The 18,119-nt window shown below is 44.2% G+C and overlaps 1 protein-coding gene across 3 annotated transcripts in view; it reads left to right on the top strand.

The window, feature by feature from the left end:
* The window catches only part of Nudcd3 (NudC domain containing 3), a 95,929-nt gene that overhangs the window by 67,154 nt on the left and 10,656 nt on the right, over positions 1–18,119 (top strand). Inside the window, exons 4-5 of one of the 3 annotated variants that reach the window (XR_001779940.2) lie at positions 8,905–9,048; positions 14,944–15,132. The exons of 1 other annotated variant lie outside the window; for it this stretch is intronic. Coding sequence is in view for 1 of the 2 variants with exons in the window: in NM_173748.5 (NP_776109.1) it covers positions 8,905–9,048 (144 nt within the window). In the remaining variant the exon portion in view is untranslated. The remainder of the gene's footprint in view (positions 1–8,904; positions 9,049–14,943; positions 15,133–18,119) is intronic. One more of the 3 variants, NM_173748.5, reaches the window with a different exon arrangement.

Below are 18,119 nucleotides of genomic sequence, written 5' to 3'. Positions count from 1 at the left end.
TCTTGAGAAACCAAGAAAAAAAAATCGAAATTTACTGTTAAAATTAAGTAATAAATATATACTTTAAAAACTAACATTAAACAAAAGAAAAAATGAAAAAAAAACAAACAATAAAAACTAACATTAATTTAGTTTTCTTTAAAACTTTATGGTTAATAATGTATCTTAGCAACCTCATCATGTAGTAGTAAGGTTTGTTTGTTTGAGGTCTCACTACAACTCTGCTGGCATTGAATGTACAGAGATCCACCTGCCTCTGTCCCCTGAGTAATGAGAATAAATGTGTGTGCCATGCTTGGACCATAGATTACATTTTTGTATTATTGCTGATTTGCCAGTTACAGTTTTCTTGGAATCCTTTTTGATACATTGAGTTGAGTTTTTGAAAAAGGACTGGAGATACGGCTCACTAGTAATGAACACACACTGCTGTTCCAGAAAATCCCAGTTCAATTCCTAGCACTCTGATGAGGGGCTCACAACCACCTGTAATTCCAGGACATCTGGAACCTCTGGCTTCCATTAGCATGGGTACATAACACACACACAGAGATACGTGATTTAAAAATTTAAAATATGTTATTGATTTACTGTGCATGTCTGTGTACATATATGTGCACATGTATGTGGGTGGCCTTATTGGATCCCCTGGATCTGGAGTTTCAGAACAAGTGTGATATTACCAAAGCCCAGCTTGGTGAGACCAAGGAATTTATTCTTACAAAGCACAGGCTAGAGGTTACTTACAGGACCATGGATGACCCTCAGCTGTGTCATAGTAAAGGTCCATCTCATCATGGATGGAGACCTCATGGAAGCTGCATTCTGGAATTCCACTTTTAATCAGCCCTTTCCCCCAGGACCATGCCAGGTGAAGAAGCTGGCTGCTCTTTATAGGTGAGGACATTAAGGCCTTGGGAATTGTAACTGTTTACCCAAAGGGAGTCAGACTGTCCCCAGTTGGGATTCCTTCTTGTGCTGATGGAGGAGGCTGAGCGGGGTCACCTGCCATCTCTTAGGATGCTGTTTTACTACTCAGGTGCTATAACAGTATTTATAGCTGGTTTGCTTGTTATTTGTTCTAATTTCTCAGTGCTTTCCCTGAAGAGTTTAATTACATTGGACTTTATAGCAGTCTCTTTAGATTAATGCCACCTTCCTTAAATTCAATAGTGTACTAAAGAACATTCCTATGTCCTTCCTCTGCTACTTTGAGCTGTCGCTTATGTTTTATGCAGTTGTAACTCTTTTTCCCCTCATACTCTGTTCAAAAGACAGTGCGTGGTCCACATTGCCTTCTGTTTCCCTGTTGAGCTTCTCTTTTGTGTGTGGATTAATTCTACCACCTACCTGTGTCCTACTGTGTCAGCCTGGACTCTTGAGCTTTGGTTTTAGGACTTTGTAGGTAAGATAGTCTGTCGGTAATGATTCTCTGGGTCTAGGTGTGGCTCTCTTAGATTTCTACTTGGAATTCACTGAGCTTCTGGGATGTTCAGATTAATTGTGTCAGATTTGGAAAGTTTTCAGCCGTTACTGTTTCAGGTAGTTTTTGGCATTTCTCTCCTATCTATCTGTGAGTCCTTATTTTGAAAATGTTGGTGTCTCTTGGACAATCCTGATCATTTTCCTTCTGTTCCTTAGACTAAACCTAACTTTATTTAAGTTTGCCTGATCCTGTTTCCAAATGCTGAGCTCTGCTTTTGAAAATCTCCTCTACATTTATTACTTGGTGTGTTTGCATGTGGGTATGTGCAGTTGTGTGTAAGCACCTGAGGAGGCCACTTGTACTCAGTGGACATCTCCAGAGGCATCAAATCTGGAGCTAGGCAGCGGTGACCCACCCTGTATGGGTACCAGGAATTGAACTCCAGTCCTGGAAGAGGAGCATACCGCTCTTCACTGCTGAGCTGCCTGGTACCTTCTCCACGCACTTTTCTTTTCTTTTTTTTTTTTTTTTAAGATTTATTTATTTACTTACTTACTTACTACATGTAAGTACACTGTAGCTGTCTTCAGACATTCCAGAAGAGGGCATCAGATCTCATTATGGATGGTTTTGAGCCATCATGTGGTTGCTGGGGTTTGAACTCAGGACCTTCGGAAGAGCAGTCAGTGCTCTTACCTGCTGAGCCATCTTTCCAGCCCCTCCACGTACTTTTAAGCTCCGTAACTCATAGTTGTCTGAGAAAAGACTAACTTCCATGTCTTTATTGATATTCCACTTAGGAGACTTTGTCCTCCTCATACTTTCCTAAAGGACTTTGGTTTTCTTTAGTTTTTGAGTGAATTTTAAAATAATTGGTTTGTAGTCTTTTTTTTAAACAAGCCCTTGTCTGTACTTACATAAGCGTAGGTTTTGTTCACTGCTTTCTTTCACCCATGTCTGGGTCGCACTTCCTGGTTTGGTTTGGTTTGGTTTTGCTTTGTTTTTAATGCATTTTGTGGGAACTGGGAAGATGGCCTGGTGGTTGAGTGCCTACCTGTCCTGGCAGACGACTTAGGTTGATTCCTAGCACCCTAGCACCGGTGGTGGCTCACAAGCACCCGTAACTCCAGTTCCAGAGTGCACAAGATCCTCAGGAGTTCTTGCAAGCAGAACAACGCTCATGCACATAAAATAAATATTTTTAAAATTACAAGAATAAATTTCGTAATCTTAGTATTGAAAGGTAGTCAGTATTGGCCAGGTAGTGGTGACACACATCTTTAATCCTAGCAATCGGAAAGCAGAGGCAGGTGGATCTCTGTGAGTTCAAGGCTAGCCCCCCAAAAAGAACCAGAACAAGAAAGAAAGGTGTGTACTGAAAGCAGCAACATGGCTGCACTGGAGATGGGGCATGATCCCCTCCTTCTCTGTGATCTGTTAGTGTGTGTTTGTTGCACTGTTGGTATAGTTGTTTAATGACCCTGAAATAATTCTGTAAGTTCTGAACTCTTTGTAGAGCTAGTGAACTCTCTGTACTTGGTGAACTTAGTGGTCAGCTAATGACTTGCCCGAGGTTTCCTTAAACACCTGGAACTACTGACTCTTCCTGAGATTTCCACTGTGCCTACAAGGGCAGGGTCCTATGGAGTATGCCAGAGCTTCTGAAAGCCCTTTGGGCGTTTTGTTCCCTAGCCTTTTCTTTAGTTCCCTCGGTTGTTAAAATAGTGATTTTTAACTATAATGATTTTTAACTGACACTCCCCTGAGAAAAGGCTTTTTGAAAACAACTTCGCATCCAGGTGTACAGGCACATACACACCCTTTTTGTTGGTAGGATCTGTTAAGCAACCTTTGATAGCTTAGATAATGCTTTTGAGATGGAGCTTTGAGAGAGCCATCTCTGTTTCGCTTCTTGTAATGGTGACTAGTACAGTGGGAATTGAGTCTGCTCAGGGCAGAGAGGGATGGGGTTAGAGCAAAGTAGGAGGTCACAAAGCTAGCTGGGTCTCTTCGTTAGCTTTCCCTGGTTAGTTTCTAAGTGCAGAGTGGAATGCTGGCAGATTGGGTCATGCCTCTAAAGCACATAGGGAAGACGACTTAGAGTTAGGAATTTCTCTGATAATTTTGCTTATTTGGTTTTTTTTTTAACTGTGTTTCTTTTTATATTGTCAAAAACAATGTACTTTCCTCATGACCTTCAAGTTACTGAGATTGAGTCATACTCTGTGTTGTCCAGAAATCAACTTTTTCACTTTCTCACCCATGACTCCAGCATGAGTGATTGTTTCCAGTTGCCTTGCATTCCAAGATTAACACATTACTATGTTTGTACCTTGTTTGAATAGTACTTCTTCTAGTTTTCTCATTTGGGTCTCCACCACCACCACCACCACCACCACCAAGTGATATGTGTGAGAGAGATCTTGTATGTCTTAAGATTTATTTATTTTTAACCTTTAATTATTTCACAGTTTAATGTGTGCCAAAGCCATTTTTAAATTTTAAATTACATTTTCTATCTATCTATCTATCTATCTATCTATCTATCTATCTATCTATCCATCCATCCATCCATCCATCCATCCATCCATCCATCCACCTACCTACCTGCCTACCTCTGCACAGGTGCCCGCCATGGTGTGTGGAGGTCATTGGACAGCTTGCAGGGATTGGTCCTCTGTCCACCTTGTGGTCTCTGTGACAGACTGAGGTCATCAGGCAGCAGCAGGTCATTGGCTGACGTCTCAGTCTGACTCTCCTGTCTCCTACAGTGTCACTGATTCTGAATGCCCCCTCTACCTGGGTTCTTTGTGAGTAAGCTTTATCATGTCCTCGCTGGTACTAATAGGACCTTCTGAAAAACACTCAGTGTTACCCAAGTACACGACTCTAAGCCATCCTGTTTTCATTCATTTCATTTCAGCTCTCGGGGGTGTTTTCAACATAAAGGAATAGTTTCTCACACTTCTAGAGTATTAAATTATTAGAATTTCTGGATTACTCATTTTTTAGTAAATTGATCTCTGGTTTGTTTCTTTTTTCTAGCCTTTCTATTGAAGTTGTATTTATTTATATAGCAATTATGTTTTTGGTTCTTTTTTAAGATTTATTTATTTTATTTATGTGAGTATACTGTAACTGTACAGATGGTTGTGAGCCTTTATGTGGTTGTTGGGAATTGAATTTTTAGGACCTCTGCTCTCTCTGGTTGGCCCTGCTCGCTCGGGTCACTCTGGTAGCCCCGCTTGCTCAGTCCCTGCTCGTTCCACCCCAGAGATTTATTATATATAAGTTCACTGTAGCTGACTTAAGACGCACCAGAAGAGGACGTCAGATGTCATTACAAGTGGTTGTGAGCCACCATGTCGTTGCTGGGACTTGAACTCAGGACCTTTGGAAGAGCAGTCAGTGCTCTTACCCACTGAGCCATCTTGCCAGCCCATGATTTTAGTTCTTTTTAAAATTTCTTGGTTCTATAATTTTTTATATCTGCTTAGATTTCTGCAAAGTTATAAAATGGAACTATTTAAATACATTTTCTCCTGATTAAGTCTATCATCTTTTGTTTTGCTTTTTAGCTTTTTCCTTCATGTTGCATTTTTCTTTTTTTTTTTAGATTTATTTATTTATTATACATAAGTACACTGTAGCTGTCTTCAGACACTCTAGAAGAGGGAGTCAGATCTCATTACAGATGGTTATGAGCCACCATGTGGTTGCTGGGATTTGAACTCAGGACCTTCAGAAATGCAGTTGTGTGCTCTTAACTGCTGAGTCATCTCACCAATTGCATTTTTCATAACATAGAACTCTCATTTCCCTACAAGATTTATTTTTCCTGTTGATGCTTAGTATCTTCCCACATGGTCTTGAGTGTGGGACTTTATGAATGGTTTTCCTTGTTGCATTTCAAAGGTCTATCATTTCACCATGTGTCAACTGAGTGAATTGACAGGTTTGCCTTGGTGGTTTCTGTGTTTGAGGAGTTAGTATTTACCTAGAGTGTGGCCATCACACCAGCTCCTCAGAATGATGGTCAGTCTCTGAAGCAGGCTGCTTCTGCAGATCCAGCTGTTCCCTGGGCTGGCTCTAAGCTGTTCTCACACATGCTCTGTTTCTATGCCTGCCTTCTCCTAGCCAGAGCCTCTAACTGCCAGCACACGATGACTCCAGGCCTATGGCATCTATGCCATGTGTCATTCTTTCTGTCTGTCTTCACAGATGTACTGGACACGCCATCCATTCTTCCCTTCACCATGTCTTTCTGTCCTTGGTGCCTCCTTTGGGGATTTATTTCATTACACTGGTTAGTTCCTGTTAGAATCATGCCCAAATTTGAAAATGAGCATGTTGTATAAAACTATTGTGAGTTAGTTAAGGTGAGTTTGTACTTGGGAAGTACCAAGACTGTATTAGGTCTTGTTTGCAAGTAGAAATTCATGGTTAGATTAATTTGGCCAATATTTGTCATGATTATCAGGAATGAGCCATGCCACATTTGCTTATGTCTCTGGCTGTTAGAAGGTGGACAGTGAGCCTAAACTATAATCAGCAAGACCATCCAGGTTAACAGTAAATATAGAGAGGGGGTGACAGTGCCACAAGTCCCATGAGAAGTCCCAAGACAGTGTCTCTGAAGTCCCATGAGAAGATGCCTCCCCGAGTCTGTACTTGAACCTGGTGGTGTAGCTGTGGCAAGTACCATGTAACAGCTGGTCTTCCTAGGGCCATGTTTCCTTTGGGGCAGTCCTTCTAATACCTCCTCCCCCAAGCATGCATCATCATCATTTATGGTTAGCCCCCTCACCCCTTTTTAATAAAAGAAATCTTCCAAACTCTTCTCCCCTCATTTTTATTACTTTTTATATTTTACTTGCATGTATGCTTGTATCATATGCATGCCTGGTACCCAAGGAGGCTAGAAGGGGAGGTTCGATCCCCTGGGTGAGACTGGAGTTACAGATGGTTATAAACTGCCATATGGGGGCAGATGCTGAAAATCTAATCTGGGCCTTAATCACTGAATCATCTTTGGGGGGGGGGGCTCAGTTTTTTGTTGATGAATATTTAAAATGCATTTAGGGGCTGGGGAGATAGCTCATTGGTAAAATGCTTACCATGCAAATATGAGGGCCCAAGTTCAATCCTTAGAACCCTCATAAAAAGGCCAAAAACCCAGGTATGATGGCAAGTGCTAGCAATGCCTGAGTTAGAGAAACAGAGACAGGCAGATTCCTGGGGCTTGCTGGCTGGCCAGCCAGCCTAGCCCAGTTATCAAGTTCCCGGCCAGCAAGAGACACTGGCTCAAAAACAAGGTCTATGGGTGCCTGAAAAATGATATTCAAAATTGTCTCTGGCTTTCACATGCAGGCACACACATTCACACAGTTATACACTTACCATTTTACACACATATACACAAAACTACTCAGGTTTTACTATTAGAAATCATTAGCAAATAGTACTTGACTCACAGAAAATTAAAAGCACCCCCTCCCACATCTAAAATGAAGCACTTAATTAGCATCTACCAGGTAGTCTCTGAATTTTAACTTCATACACCTATTAGAAAAAGAATTTGAATTGTCCCCAAAGTCTGATTAGTATGTGCATTATACAAATACAGGTTGACACCTATAGTGCAAAGTTTTCAGATTAAGGAAGTGCAGCTAGTTAACATCTGAGCAAATACGCCAAAAAAGAATGAATGCAGCTTAGACAGATCACTTGATGTTTAAGGACGCTTACTACTCTTGTAGAGCACCTGGGTTCATTCCCCTGCATCCGCATCAGGTGGCTCACAGCCACCTGTGACACCGCGTATAGGGGCTCCAGTGCCTTCTGGCATTCACAGGCATCTATGTGCATATAGTACACGCACATGCATTGATACACTTGAAATAGTAAGTCTTTGGGGGCAGGGGCAAGGGTTTCCAGACAGGGTTTCTCTGTGTAGCCTTGACTGTCTTGGAACTCAGCTCTGTAGACGAGGCTGGCCTTGAAGTCGGAAATCTACCTGCCTCTGCCTCCCAAGTGCTGGGATTAAAGGCATGAGCCACTGCCTTGCTAATAAGTCTTTTTAAAATAAGAGAAGTGAAACAAATACAAATTATATTTTCTTTTCTAATTATTGAGCTTACGGTTAGGGTTAGGGTTGTTAGGGTCAGGGTTGTTAGAGTTAACCTTTTCCCAGCACTTCCCAGTCCATTGTGGAGACATACATTCAGGGCAGGAAGAGGTATACCCATGATAGCAAAGTAGACACATAGTCCCTGCCTGCCCAGAGCAGGCCCTGAGGGGAAAAGGGTGGCTGAGGCTTGATTTTATGAAGAACCAAGTAAAAGGCCAAGCACTATGGCACATGCCTTTAATCTCACTACTCAGGCAGCAGAGCCAGGAGGATCTTAGTGAGTTCAAGGCAAGCCTAATCTATGCAGTGAGTTCTAGACCAGTTAGGGATACATAGTAAGACCCTGTCAAACAGACAAAACAGACAAAAACTGAAGGAACTGGTTTTACATCCTGGACAAAGAGCAAGCTATGGTCACACTCTCTGTAGCAACGTAGGGAAGAGGAGGCCAAGCACATTTGTCTTTCGCCAGAAAGTTTGGATGGGCAGCTGAGCTTTTCTAGGCACAGTGGTCCCGGGCCTTAAGGGGCCAGAGAGAGGGCTCTTGTCACTGGTTGTCTGTGTGCCCATTGGAGAGGAGGATGGAGAGGAGATCCTTCTGGAAAGGAAGCAACATTGAGGATTTCCTCCAAAATTTTGAGCTGAGAAAATCTAGGTAGTCACAGGGGAGATGGAAGGAAGCACCCAACTCCTGTATCTTCTGCTCGTCCCCAGCGAGAGCCAGTCTCTGCCACTACAGAGGGAAAGGATTTGGGTAGAAAGTCAAGTGTGCTGGAAGCTCCCTTAGAAAATGCACCAACATTTTCTGCTGCAGTCGCTTAAGGGAGTTGATAGATTTAGGTGGTGTACTGGCTGGTTTTGTGTGTCAACTTGACACAGCTGGGGTTATCACAGAGAAAGGAGCTTCAGTTGGGGAAGTGCCTCCATGAGATCCAGCTGTAAGGCATTTTCTCAATTAGTGATCAAGGGGGAAATGCCCCTTGTGGGTGGTGCCATCCCTGGGCTGGTAGTCTTGGGTTCTATAAGAGAGCAGGCTGAGCAAGCCAGGGGAAGCAAGCCAGTAAGAAACATCCCTCCATGGCCTCTGCATCAGTTCCTGCTCCCTGACCTGCTTGAGTTCCAGTCCTGACTTCCTTGGTGATGAACAGCAGCATGGAAGTGTAAGCCGAATAAACCCTTTCCTCCCCAACTGCTTCTTGGTCATGATGTTTGTGCAGGAATAGAAACCCTGACTAAGACAGGTTGCTTGGAATGTGGACTAGGTTGGAATGGAGATGCTTGGTGAGCCCAAGTGTGCACAGCTGCCACCTTCACAAGCAAGATGATTTTTCTTCTGGTGTGTTCTCAGGTCTCTGTGGCCCTTAGCAGTGGCACCATCCGAGTGGCCATGGTGGAAGAGAATGGAGAGCGTGTCCTCATGGAGGGGAAGCTCACTCACAAGATCAACACCGAGAGCTCCCTCTGGAGCCTTGAGCCCGGCAGGTGTGTTTTGGTAAGTGAGGTCACCTGTGTGCAGAGCTCCCATCAAGGTTTTGCGCCTGCTATGATGACCTGTGTCCAGGTCTTTCCGATAATCAGCGAGGTCTTTAACTATAGCAATTAGAGCAGACTTAATTAATCTCTTGAGTATTTAGCACCCCACTCCTGCTTGCACTCTATCTCCATGAGCTTTTCCGTTTGTATCCTCCACCCCTCAGTGTCCTCATCATTCCCAAGAGCCCACTTTTCTATGGATAAAGGCAAAACCGAGAACATTACAATGAAAATGGTGAATTTTCCTAGGTCCCAGTCTGCGTTTATTAAGTTCACCAAGTAGATCTCACCTAGCATCTGGCAAGGCATGGGTTAAATAAAATTTGCGGCTATGACAGTGAGGTATGAATCCAAATGAATAAAATCAAATGAATATCAGTCAGTAGGACACCCCCCCACCTCCCCCACCCACCCCCACACACACACAATGGGGCTGTATGTTTGACTAGATTTGTCTGTGGCTCAACTCTGCTGTGATAGCAGCCCTGCTAGTGAGGGCTGACTGCATGCTGGCACTGGAGAGGAAAATTGAAGCACACATATCTTGGACTAACTTGTTTCCTCTTTCTTCCTGCAGAGGGAACAAGTTAGGTAAGAGAGATAAAGATGAAAAAGAAACCAGTAAGTCTTTGGATGAAAAAACCCTTCAGGCATTCTTCATATATGTAACATATAAAATAAAGATAGCATCTATTAAATTCTACAAGAGGTTCTCAATGGTGGCTGGCTTCTCTGGAATATTCTAGTTGGTACTGGTGGATAAAGAAGAAAGCTCTCAAACCCACAGTGGCTTTATCTTGGCTACGCTCGTGTTTCAGAGGAAGGCATAGACAAGGGATTGAGTGAACTGAACTCAGTGCTTGTGAGAATTGGGAGTATCTTCTGCCCCATCTTGCTATCAGATCCAAAAATAGAACTTATGTGCTTATGTGGAAATGTCCCCTTTACCTAGGCATGTGCCTAAATGCTGCCAGGTTTCTACCCTGCCCCAGTTCGTCCTATGGTCTCCTAAGGCCCATGTGAGAGCATGTGGAGTTTTCAGAAGTGGGGCTGGATCTGGTCTGTCCTGTGTTCTGAGTCTCCCAATACCCAGCACTGATGATATCCACAGGGGCATGGCCTGGGGCTCCACCAGGCTATATATGTCTGATTGTTGTTCTGTTCCTCACTGGTGCATATTCCTTGGCAGAGCAGCATTCCACAGCCAGAGACAAGAGAAGTCCTGCTCTGCCTGAGGTGTCTCTTGCCTCTGACAGTGGACTTTGGGTGTCAGTGTGGTTGGATTGAATGAACTGGTAAACCATGGATGTGTCTACAAGGTTGTTTCAGAGAAGAATTGAATGTGTGTCAGTGTTCTGAATGGGAAAGACCTACCTTAAATGTGGGTAGCCTAGAACCATTCAGTAGGCTGGGCCCAGATTGAACAGGGTATGGAGGAAGAGAGACATTTCGCCTATTGTCTCTCCCCTCCCAAGCAAGCATGCCTTTTGTCTTGGATATCAGACTCCAGGTTCTTTGTCCTTTCAACTGTCTGGTTTGTATGAGTGACCTTTGTACCCTCAGTATCTAATTGAGGCTATACACCATAGATCTCTCATTCTGAGTATCTGACTTCCCTAGCTTTGCACCTTGTAGGTGGCCTTTGTGGTCATGTGAGCCAATTTAATATGTATTAAATATCCTTACATGTATTTATTATATCTCTATTCTTGCTCAGTTTCTTTGGACAACCCTAGTGTAGCCTTCTTAAAATTGGCAGCTCAGTGCTTTCCCCCTCACACTTGACTATGAAGCCTGTACATTAGCAGTGCTGTATTGAGCTCTTTCCCAGCTCCTTGCTTGTAGCACTACTTGAGATTGCAGGTGCCCTCCCAGACTGCTTGAGCTTTGCATAGTCAGGCAGTTCTGGACTATGAGTAACACAGCGGCCGAACTGGACTAGTAACCTTCCTCTTGGTAGGCCACCATGCTAGGGTTCTCTGACTCTAGGGCTGCTGTCTTTAAGGACTGAGTTGTGGGACAGCCATGTCTTCTGCCTTGGCTAGTTGAACCTCTCTACAAAGTATGGGATTGAGTTAGGATCCCAATTCTACACAGATCTCTTTTGAGAGCACTTCCCACGTGGTCTGCAACACTTAAAAGTTACCAGTGTTCATCATTGGAATGGTCTTCACAGACTGCATTTGTGTTCAGAATCCACTGGGATTAGAATCTGTATACTAGGAATTCCTTCTACTTTATGTCTATAAAATGTGATTGTTACTAAATTAACCTTCTAAGAGCTTTTGTTGATAAGTCCAACTCTGACTTGATAAGTATTCCAGAGCCATGTTACTTTTGGGGAGTAGAGGTGTCCATGTAAGTTGAATAGGATGAAGTCAGACATAATAACTTACACCTATAATCTTTATACTTGAGAGACTAGGACAGAAGGGTTGCCATGAGTTTCATGCAAAAAAAAAAAAAAAACAAGAAAAGAGGAAACAAAAAAACTGGGCCAGCACGAGAGCTCAGTAGGTAAGGGTGCTTGCCGCCCGCCAAGCCTGGCGACCTGAATTTGCTCTTTAGCACTCATGTGGTGAAGGGAGAAAACCAACTAGCACAGGTTGTCCTCTGATACCCCTCTGTATATGCGCTATGATGCCTTCTCATGTGTATGCACACACAAGTAGCTGATAGCTAAAACACTAACTTCTTACATTAATTGCCAGCATATATTGAACATGTGTGTCCTCAATGAAGTACATTATACTGTTTGATTCTTTGCAAAGTCTGAGAAGTCAGGACCTTCAGGCTTTGAGATGGGGCTTGTAGTTTGCCCAACTGTGGGATGGAGCCTCAAAGCCCCACCTGCTTAGCTGCTGTTTTCTTTCTTGAAAAGGTTTTGCCCCTTTAATGGGGGTTGGGAAATGAGAAGGAATAAAAATAAGGTGAAAGGGGAAGGGATCATTGTGGCTTTGAGTAGTTCTTGTGTCAGGTAGACATGGGTTCTATCCACTACCAGGCTGGAGAGATTCATGTACTGTACCCGTACCCTCACTAGCATGGCTAGAGACAGCCAGAGGGCTGTTTGTGCAGAGAGAATCAGACGTAAGGTTCCATGCACACATTCCCTTGCTGCAGACTCCCTGAGGACTCTCCATTCATGTTCTGCTATGGCCTGGGCTTACCGTATACCAGCTGCTGTTAAGGTTTTGTATTGATTTTGTTAGGTACCTATTGTCTGCAGAGTTTGTGAGAAGCAGAACTAGCTACATCCGGTTGCTGCCATAGCCATGGCACCCTCAGGTGCTATGCCATCTCTTGTCGAACCAAAGAAAGCTACTTGGAGCTGAGACACCACACCATCAGAGTTGGAGGTTTTGGTTTGTTTGGTTTGGTTTGGCTTGGTTTCTCAGGGGGCATCACTTGTGGACAATAAGTGGTCTTACAGAGCAGAGCCATGTGCATTACAGCCACTTCTTCTGGCTGGGCCCTGGCCTGTACTTAGAGTCCCTTCTTGATGAGAGTTTCAGGGCTGATCTCCCACCATCCAAGAAAGCACTGTGTATTATGGAGTACATCTATTTCCAGTGTGTTTTTACTTTATTTGTTGGTGACATAACGTGGCCAGTTTTTTACTTCTGAGTACACATATGGGGCAATCCTATAAATTATTAAGGAGATTGTTTTTATTCATGAAGGGCTTATTTTTGACCTACTCATCACATTGTGTTGGCTGTGTGGACTCAGCATAAGGATTAAAAAAAGGTTACCTAACAATAAGGGGGTAAGGCTGTGGGGCATGCCTGTGGGTCATTGTTGTAGCCATACTGGACGACTTTATGAGCCTTGAGATGAACGCCTGGCTCCTTAGACTCTACATGCCTACTGACTGCTTCTTGTTAGGCCAGCAAGTTGACCTGTGGATATAGCCTTTTTTGGAGAAAAGGACTTTACAAATAGGAATTTTAGTACAAGATCATTCTGGATTTTCTGGATGACTCCTGAAATCAGTGAAAGACACCCTTAAAAGAGACAGAAGAAGAGACCTAGACATAGGAAGTCCTTATGAAGACCAAAGACTAGAAGGATGTGGGCATAAATCAAGGGATGCAAACAGCCACCTGAAGCTGAAAGAAGTAAAAGGACCCTTCCCTGAAGCCTGCAGCAGGTACAGCCATGCCAACTCCTTGATTTTTGGACATCCGGTCTCCAGAACTACAAGAAATGAATGGTGATGTTTTAAATACCCTCTGCTTTGGCCTGGGACACTCACACAGGGTCCTTGCAGCATCTGTGAAGAGGAGTGGCATTCAGAGCTGTTATTGGTATCTCTAGACTCTGCAGTAAGAGGGTCTGACCTTCTCACCTCCAAGCAGGGGAGTGTAGACATGCCACTCGCTTCTCAGCCCTTCCACGTGTCCTGCTGCTTCTCCCTTTTGTGGTAGATCCCACACCAGACAGTCAGGGCAGGCAGGGGTGGCAGCTAAAACCGTGTGACAGTTCTTGCCTCCCTCCCTCCCACACTTGAGAATGTTAAATGAGACTTCTTGACTCAGGCAAGCTCCTTGCCTGGTTACAGAGATGTAAAATCAGCCGTGGCAACGGCACCAGCTACTTTTCCTGACTCTCCGTTCGGTTCCAGAAGCGAGGCACTGAGCTTGTGCATTGGCCTCGTTTTTTCCTCCCTGTGGAGAGCTGGCAAGCTGACTGCCCTCTGCATTGCGTGGGTAGCTGTAGGCAGGCGGCATGCTCTGCTTCAGGGACTATTGGACATGGCTGTGTTGCAAAGGTAGTTGGATCTGCCTGAGCAGTGAATGCCATTCCACGCATCTTCATGTACTGACATCTCACACACAAACTACTTAGCATTGTTCAGATAGCACTAGAATATTTTCTGAAGAAACAGATGTTGGAATTCCGGCTTTAAAGCTTACTTCACTGTATTTATTTATGTGGTTTTGTTTTTTCTTTTTTTTCTTTTTAGCCCTGTGAGTATTTTTATATAAGCTGTACCTCCCTGACTGTATTGAGATGATTTCCTGAAGTTATTTCTCAAAAAGTGGAACCCCAGGATAATTGCTCTGTGGCTGTCCCCGAAGGGCGCATCATTTCTAAGTGGCACTAGTGCTGCGTCAGCAGCGACACCCCTTGTCTCCCAGGACTACTTAATGTTCCTTGCCAGTTTGTCTGGGCATCTCCAGTTTTCTTTTAAGGATGAAAGGGTCCGTTGTTGGCCTTCTCTGAGTTGCAAGCCACTTTTCCTGATGTGACAACATTTCCTGGCCTATGAAGATGTCCTTGCAGGTCACTTACTGATCATGTTCATTAATCCAGAATGGAAACTACAAATTAAATTATTTTAGCATTTTGGCAAGCGCCCCAAACCTTGGTTTTATACATACTGGAATGTGAGCCCTTATACCTGTAGTGTAATGCTATCTCCAGGCTGAGGCTTGGAGATCACGCAGAAGGCAGTGACCTAAGACTGCTTGTTCCAAATGAAAGCAGGACTATGCTGAACAGTGGATGGGCCCTCAGCACCTCCTCCTGTATAGTAGGAAGAAAGTGGCACATAGCTTTGTATCATTGTGTTGTCCCCACTCTGCAAGTATAGCTGTATTCTGCCTCCCTGGGTGAGATCCATGGCTGTATCCTGTCTGACCTATGCAGCGTCTTAGTTTTTGTTTTAATTTCTTAAGCTCAGAAAGGCAGTTGATGACATTGAAAATCAGGAGACTGCTTATATCGAGCTGGCTTGCAGCATACCCATAGGAGTCAGGCTGCCCACATCTCTCCACAGTGGGTGTCGAGCTGAGCAGGTGCCCCCGCCATGCTGTCATCTCACCCCATTATCTGCCCTTGTTCCAAGGTGCCTTCCTGGAAGGAACGTCCCACAACATTCCCGTTGGCCCAAACTCAATCCCACGGGCAGCTGCGAGGAGTAAAGCCATCCTCACTGGGCACAGTGCTTCCCTGAATAGAAATGAGGTTCCGTTACTAAGGAAGGAAAGGGATAGAAATGCTGGTGAGTCATCGGCACAGATCGGGGGATGCTGAGGTAAGTTTATTCACACCGAGGGTGAAGTTTTTCTGCGAGGACATTTTGGGAGCACTGTTCAGTCAGTGACAATCTGGGGTCCCTCTGGGAAATTATTGTGTTCTGGGACCAGGCAGGTAAAGGAGGACCTGGAAAATGAGAGTGCATCCAGGAAATGGTGAGGTCACAGTGACCTTGGAAAGGGCCACCTCATTTTGCCCCAACGGTTCAGAGTGACTTTCTAAGCCACTGAGAAAGGTGGTGGCCAGGAGGCAGCAAGCAGTTTCCTTGAACAGAAGGTGCTGTCTTTAGCAGTGCCCATGCCCTGTCAGTAAGGAGAGGTCAGTGGGAGATGGGACCTCACAGGGTCCTAAGAGCTTGATGCTTATGTGTTAATGTGACAGTGTGGGAAGGCCTGGAATGAGAGGGAATGTTCTTGCAAGATACCTGCAGGTGGGCCACATACACACCTGGGTTCCTCAGGAGACACTAGACAGGGTCCTTAGCGAAGTAGAGAGGACCAGGGAAGCAGGCCAGGCTGCTACTTGAGAAGACTTACTTAGTCTTAGAAAGTAAGTCAGGGTACAGGGCCAACACAGTGGTCCTTACTCTTAAATGATTCAGAAAAAAGCATTATTTATTATGTTTTATGCAAACACATACAGAGTAGGACAGTTGCTAAATGCCTGTGTGGCTCTCTGTACTTTCAGCAATGTGTAAATTTGAAGTTTTTTGCAAATAAGAAATGAGTAGTGTTACAAACATACAAGGAAACTCAGCATCACTAGGGAAATAAAGTCAAAATTACAGTGAGATGCCTTGTATACCTGTGAGAGTGGCTGCCAAGAAGCCCATAGTGCTCAATTTGGAGGAGCTGTGGGACCCTGAACGCCTCACTGCTACTATGAGTGCCAGGTGGTGGACATAGCCAGTGTGCCCACATTGCAGCCCTAATGACCTGCTCTGTGCTCCCAAGAGGAGGAAACGCACACATCTTTACAACAGCTTCCTACCCAACCACCAAACCCTAGGAACACCTACACGGCCATGGACAGATAGTGATCACCTACATCATGGGATAGTCTTGCCAAGCATCATAGCCCACAGGATCCAGAAAGGAAGCGTGTATACAAGCCCACAAGCTGTGGTGTTCAGGGGAAGACATCCTGGACCTGGACAAGCTGGATGGCAAGATGAGCAATGCAAAATGAAGTGGAGGGAAGGCCTGGGTGTGGGTGGGTTGTAGTGGAGGCTGGAGGAGACTAAATTGCAACAGGGTGAGTTTTACTGTGTGCAAACTACACCTCCTCAAGTCTGACTTGTTACAAAGTAACAAAATGTTAAAACAAAAACAGCTAATTTAAGCAAACCATGGGACTACTTTTGCCAGGGTGTGGTCTTTAGCCAGGAACCCTTGAAATCTCTTCCATGAGCATTTTTCCTCTGTTCTCACACAACTCAGATTCTGTCTTCAGTATCAAGAATACCCTACCCTACCCTCGGAGACCTGAGTGTATTCTAACCACTTTAAGTAGTTTATTTGGAAGATTAAGTGCCCAAAGTGTCTTACCTGAGTTCCCTAGGGGTATTACTCCAAGGAAGTCAGTGATGCTCAGAAGAACGTGTCAGCTAAGACTTCTGGGACATGAAGGTATTTAAAAAGTCAAGGCTAGGTCCTGGCTGTGAGGGTAAGGAGCCAGACAGCACAGCACATGAAATGCTTCAAGGAAGCTTTGTGGCAAACAAAGGAGGCCAGGCCAAGGTAGGGGAAGATACTCATGAGCCGTCACTAACACTGCAGCCTCACTTAACCCTTGACTGCCCACTCAGAATAGTCACAGAAGCTTTGGAAATGACAGAACCTTTGGTATGGTCTCCTGCCCCAGATTCAAGAGCATCCTGAACCTTAGGGCAGAGGTCACTGAGAAAAATACTGAACCATGTATACTTGTGTATAGCCAGGCAAAAGAATAACAAGCTACGGCACCCTCGAAAATGGCTATGACAAAAACAAAACAACAACAACAAAACTAAATATCCATGAGGGAGTAGAGGGCTGGATCCTTTCCTTGTGCAGTACCAGGATGTGGAAGGAGTCCAGCTCCAGTGGGAAACGATTTGGTGCTTTCTTGAGACCTAAAGTACCATGTGAGCCAGCAATTCCATTCCTAGGTAAATACCAAAGGAAGGGAAAACAGAAACCCTTGCACATAGCAGCATTATTCACATAGCCAAAAGGGGGAGAATGGATAACAGGCTGTGGTTAATTCATCCAGTGGAATGCTCCTCAGCATGGAGAGGAATGAAGTTCTGATATGTGCCACAACACTGATGACCTTCAAAAACCTTATAATAAGTGAAAGGAGCCAACACAGAGCAATGTAAGGTTTCACTTGTGTGAAATCCAATGAGACAAAAGCATCAGTAATTGTGCCGGAGGTGTCAGGGAAGATATTTAGGAGATTTTATTATGGTAAGATGAAGAGTAATTACATCTGGCTATAGGGCTTCTTTTTGGAGTGATGTTTCAGGATACATATGTGGTTAGTTGCATACCATCATGGGTGTACCAATTGCCATTGAACTGTTGACTTTTGAAAAAAAAAGTGTTATGTAATTTCACAATAAAAAATTGTTTTAAAAATAAGGTGGCTGACATCTTTTACCAGCATAAACGAGTGATGCATTTTGGTGTTACTTGGTGATATGATATGGCTGAACCCATGCTGTCTGTACAACAGCCCTCAACTGCTCCAGTTAGGTAGTTGACATGCATACCTGACTGAGGAATGTGTGTGTTTTAGTTATAGATACTTTAAAAGCTGGTTGTTGTGGTGGTGCATGCCTTTAATCCTAGTTCTCAGGGACAGGATAATCATGGAATTATGAATTCAATGCCAGCCTTAAGCAGGTCTCAAAAGGGGATGTGGGGTGGGGTGGGGACTGAAGGGCTTGGGAGATGGTGTAGTGGGCGAGAACACTTGCTTTGTAAGCATGATGACCACACT

This window comes from Mus musculus, chromosome 11 (genome assembly GCF_000001635.26).
Source record: "Mus musculus strain C57BL/6J chromosome 11, GRCm38.p6 C57BL/6J".
Classification (NCBI taxonomy): Eukaryota; Metazoa; Chordata; class Mammalia; order Rodentia; family Muridae; genus Mus; species Mus musculus.
This window is presented reverse-complemented; position numbering and strand designations above follow the sequence as displayed.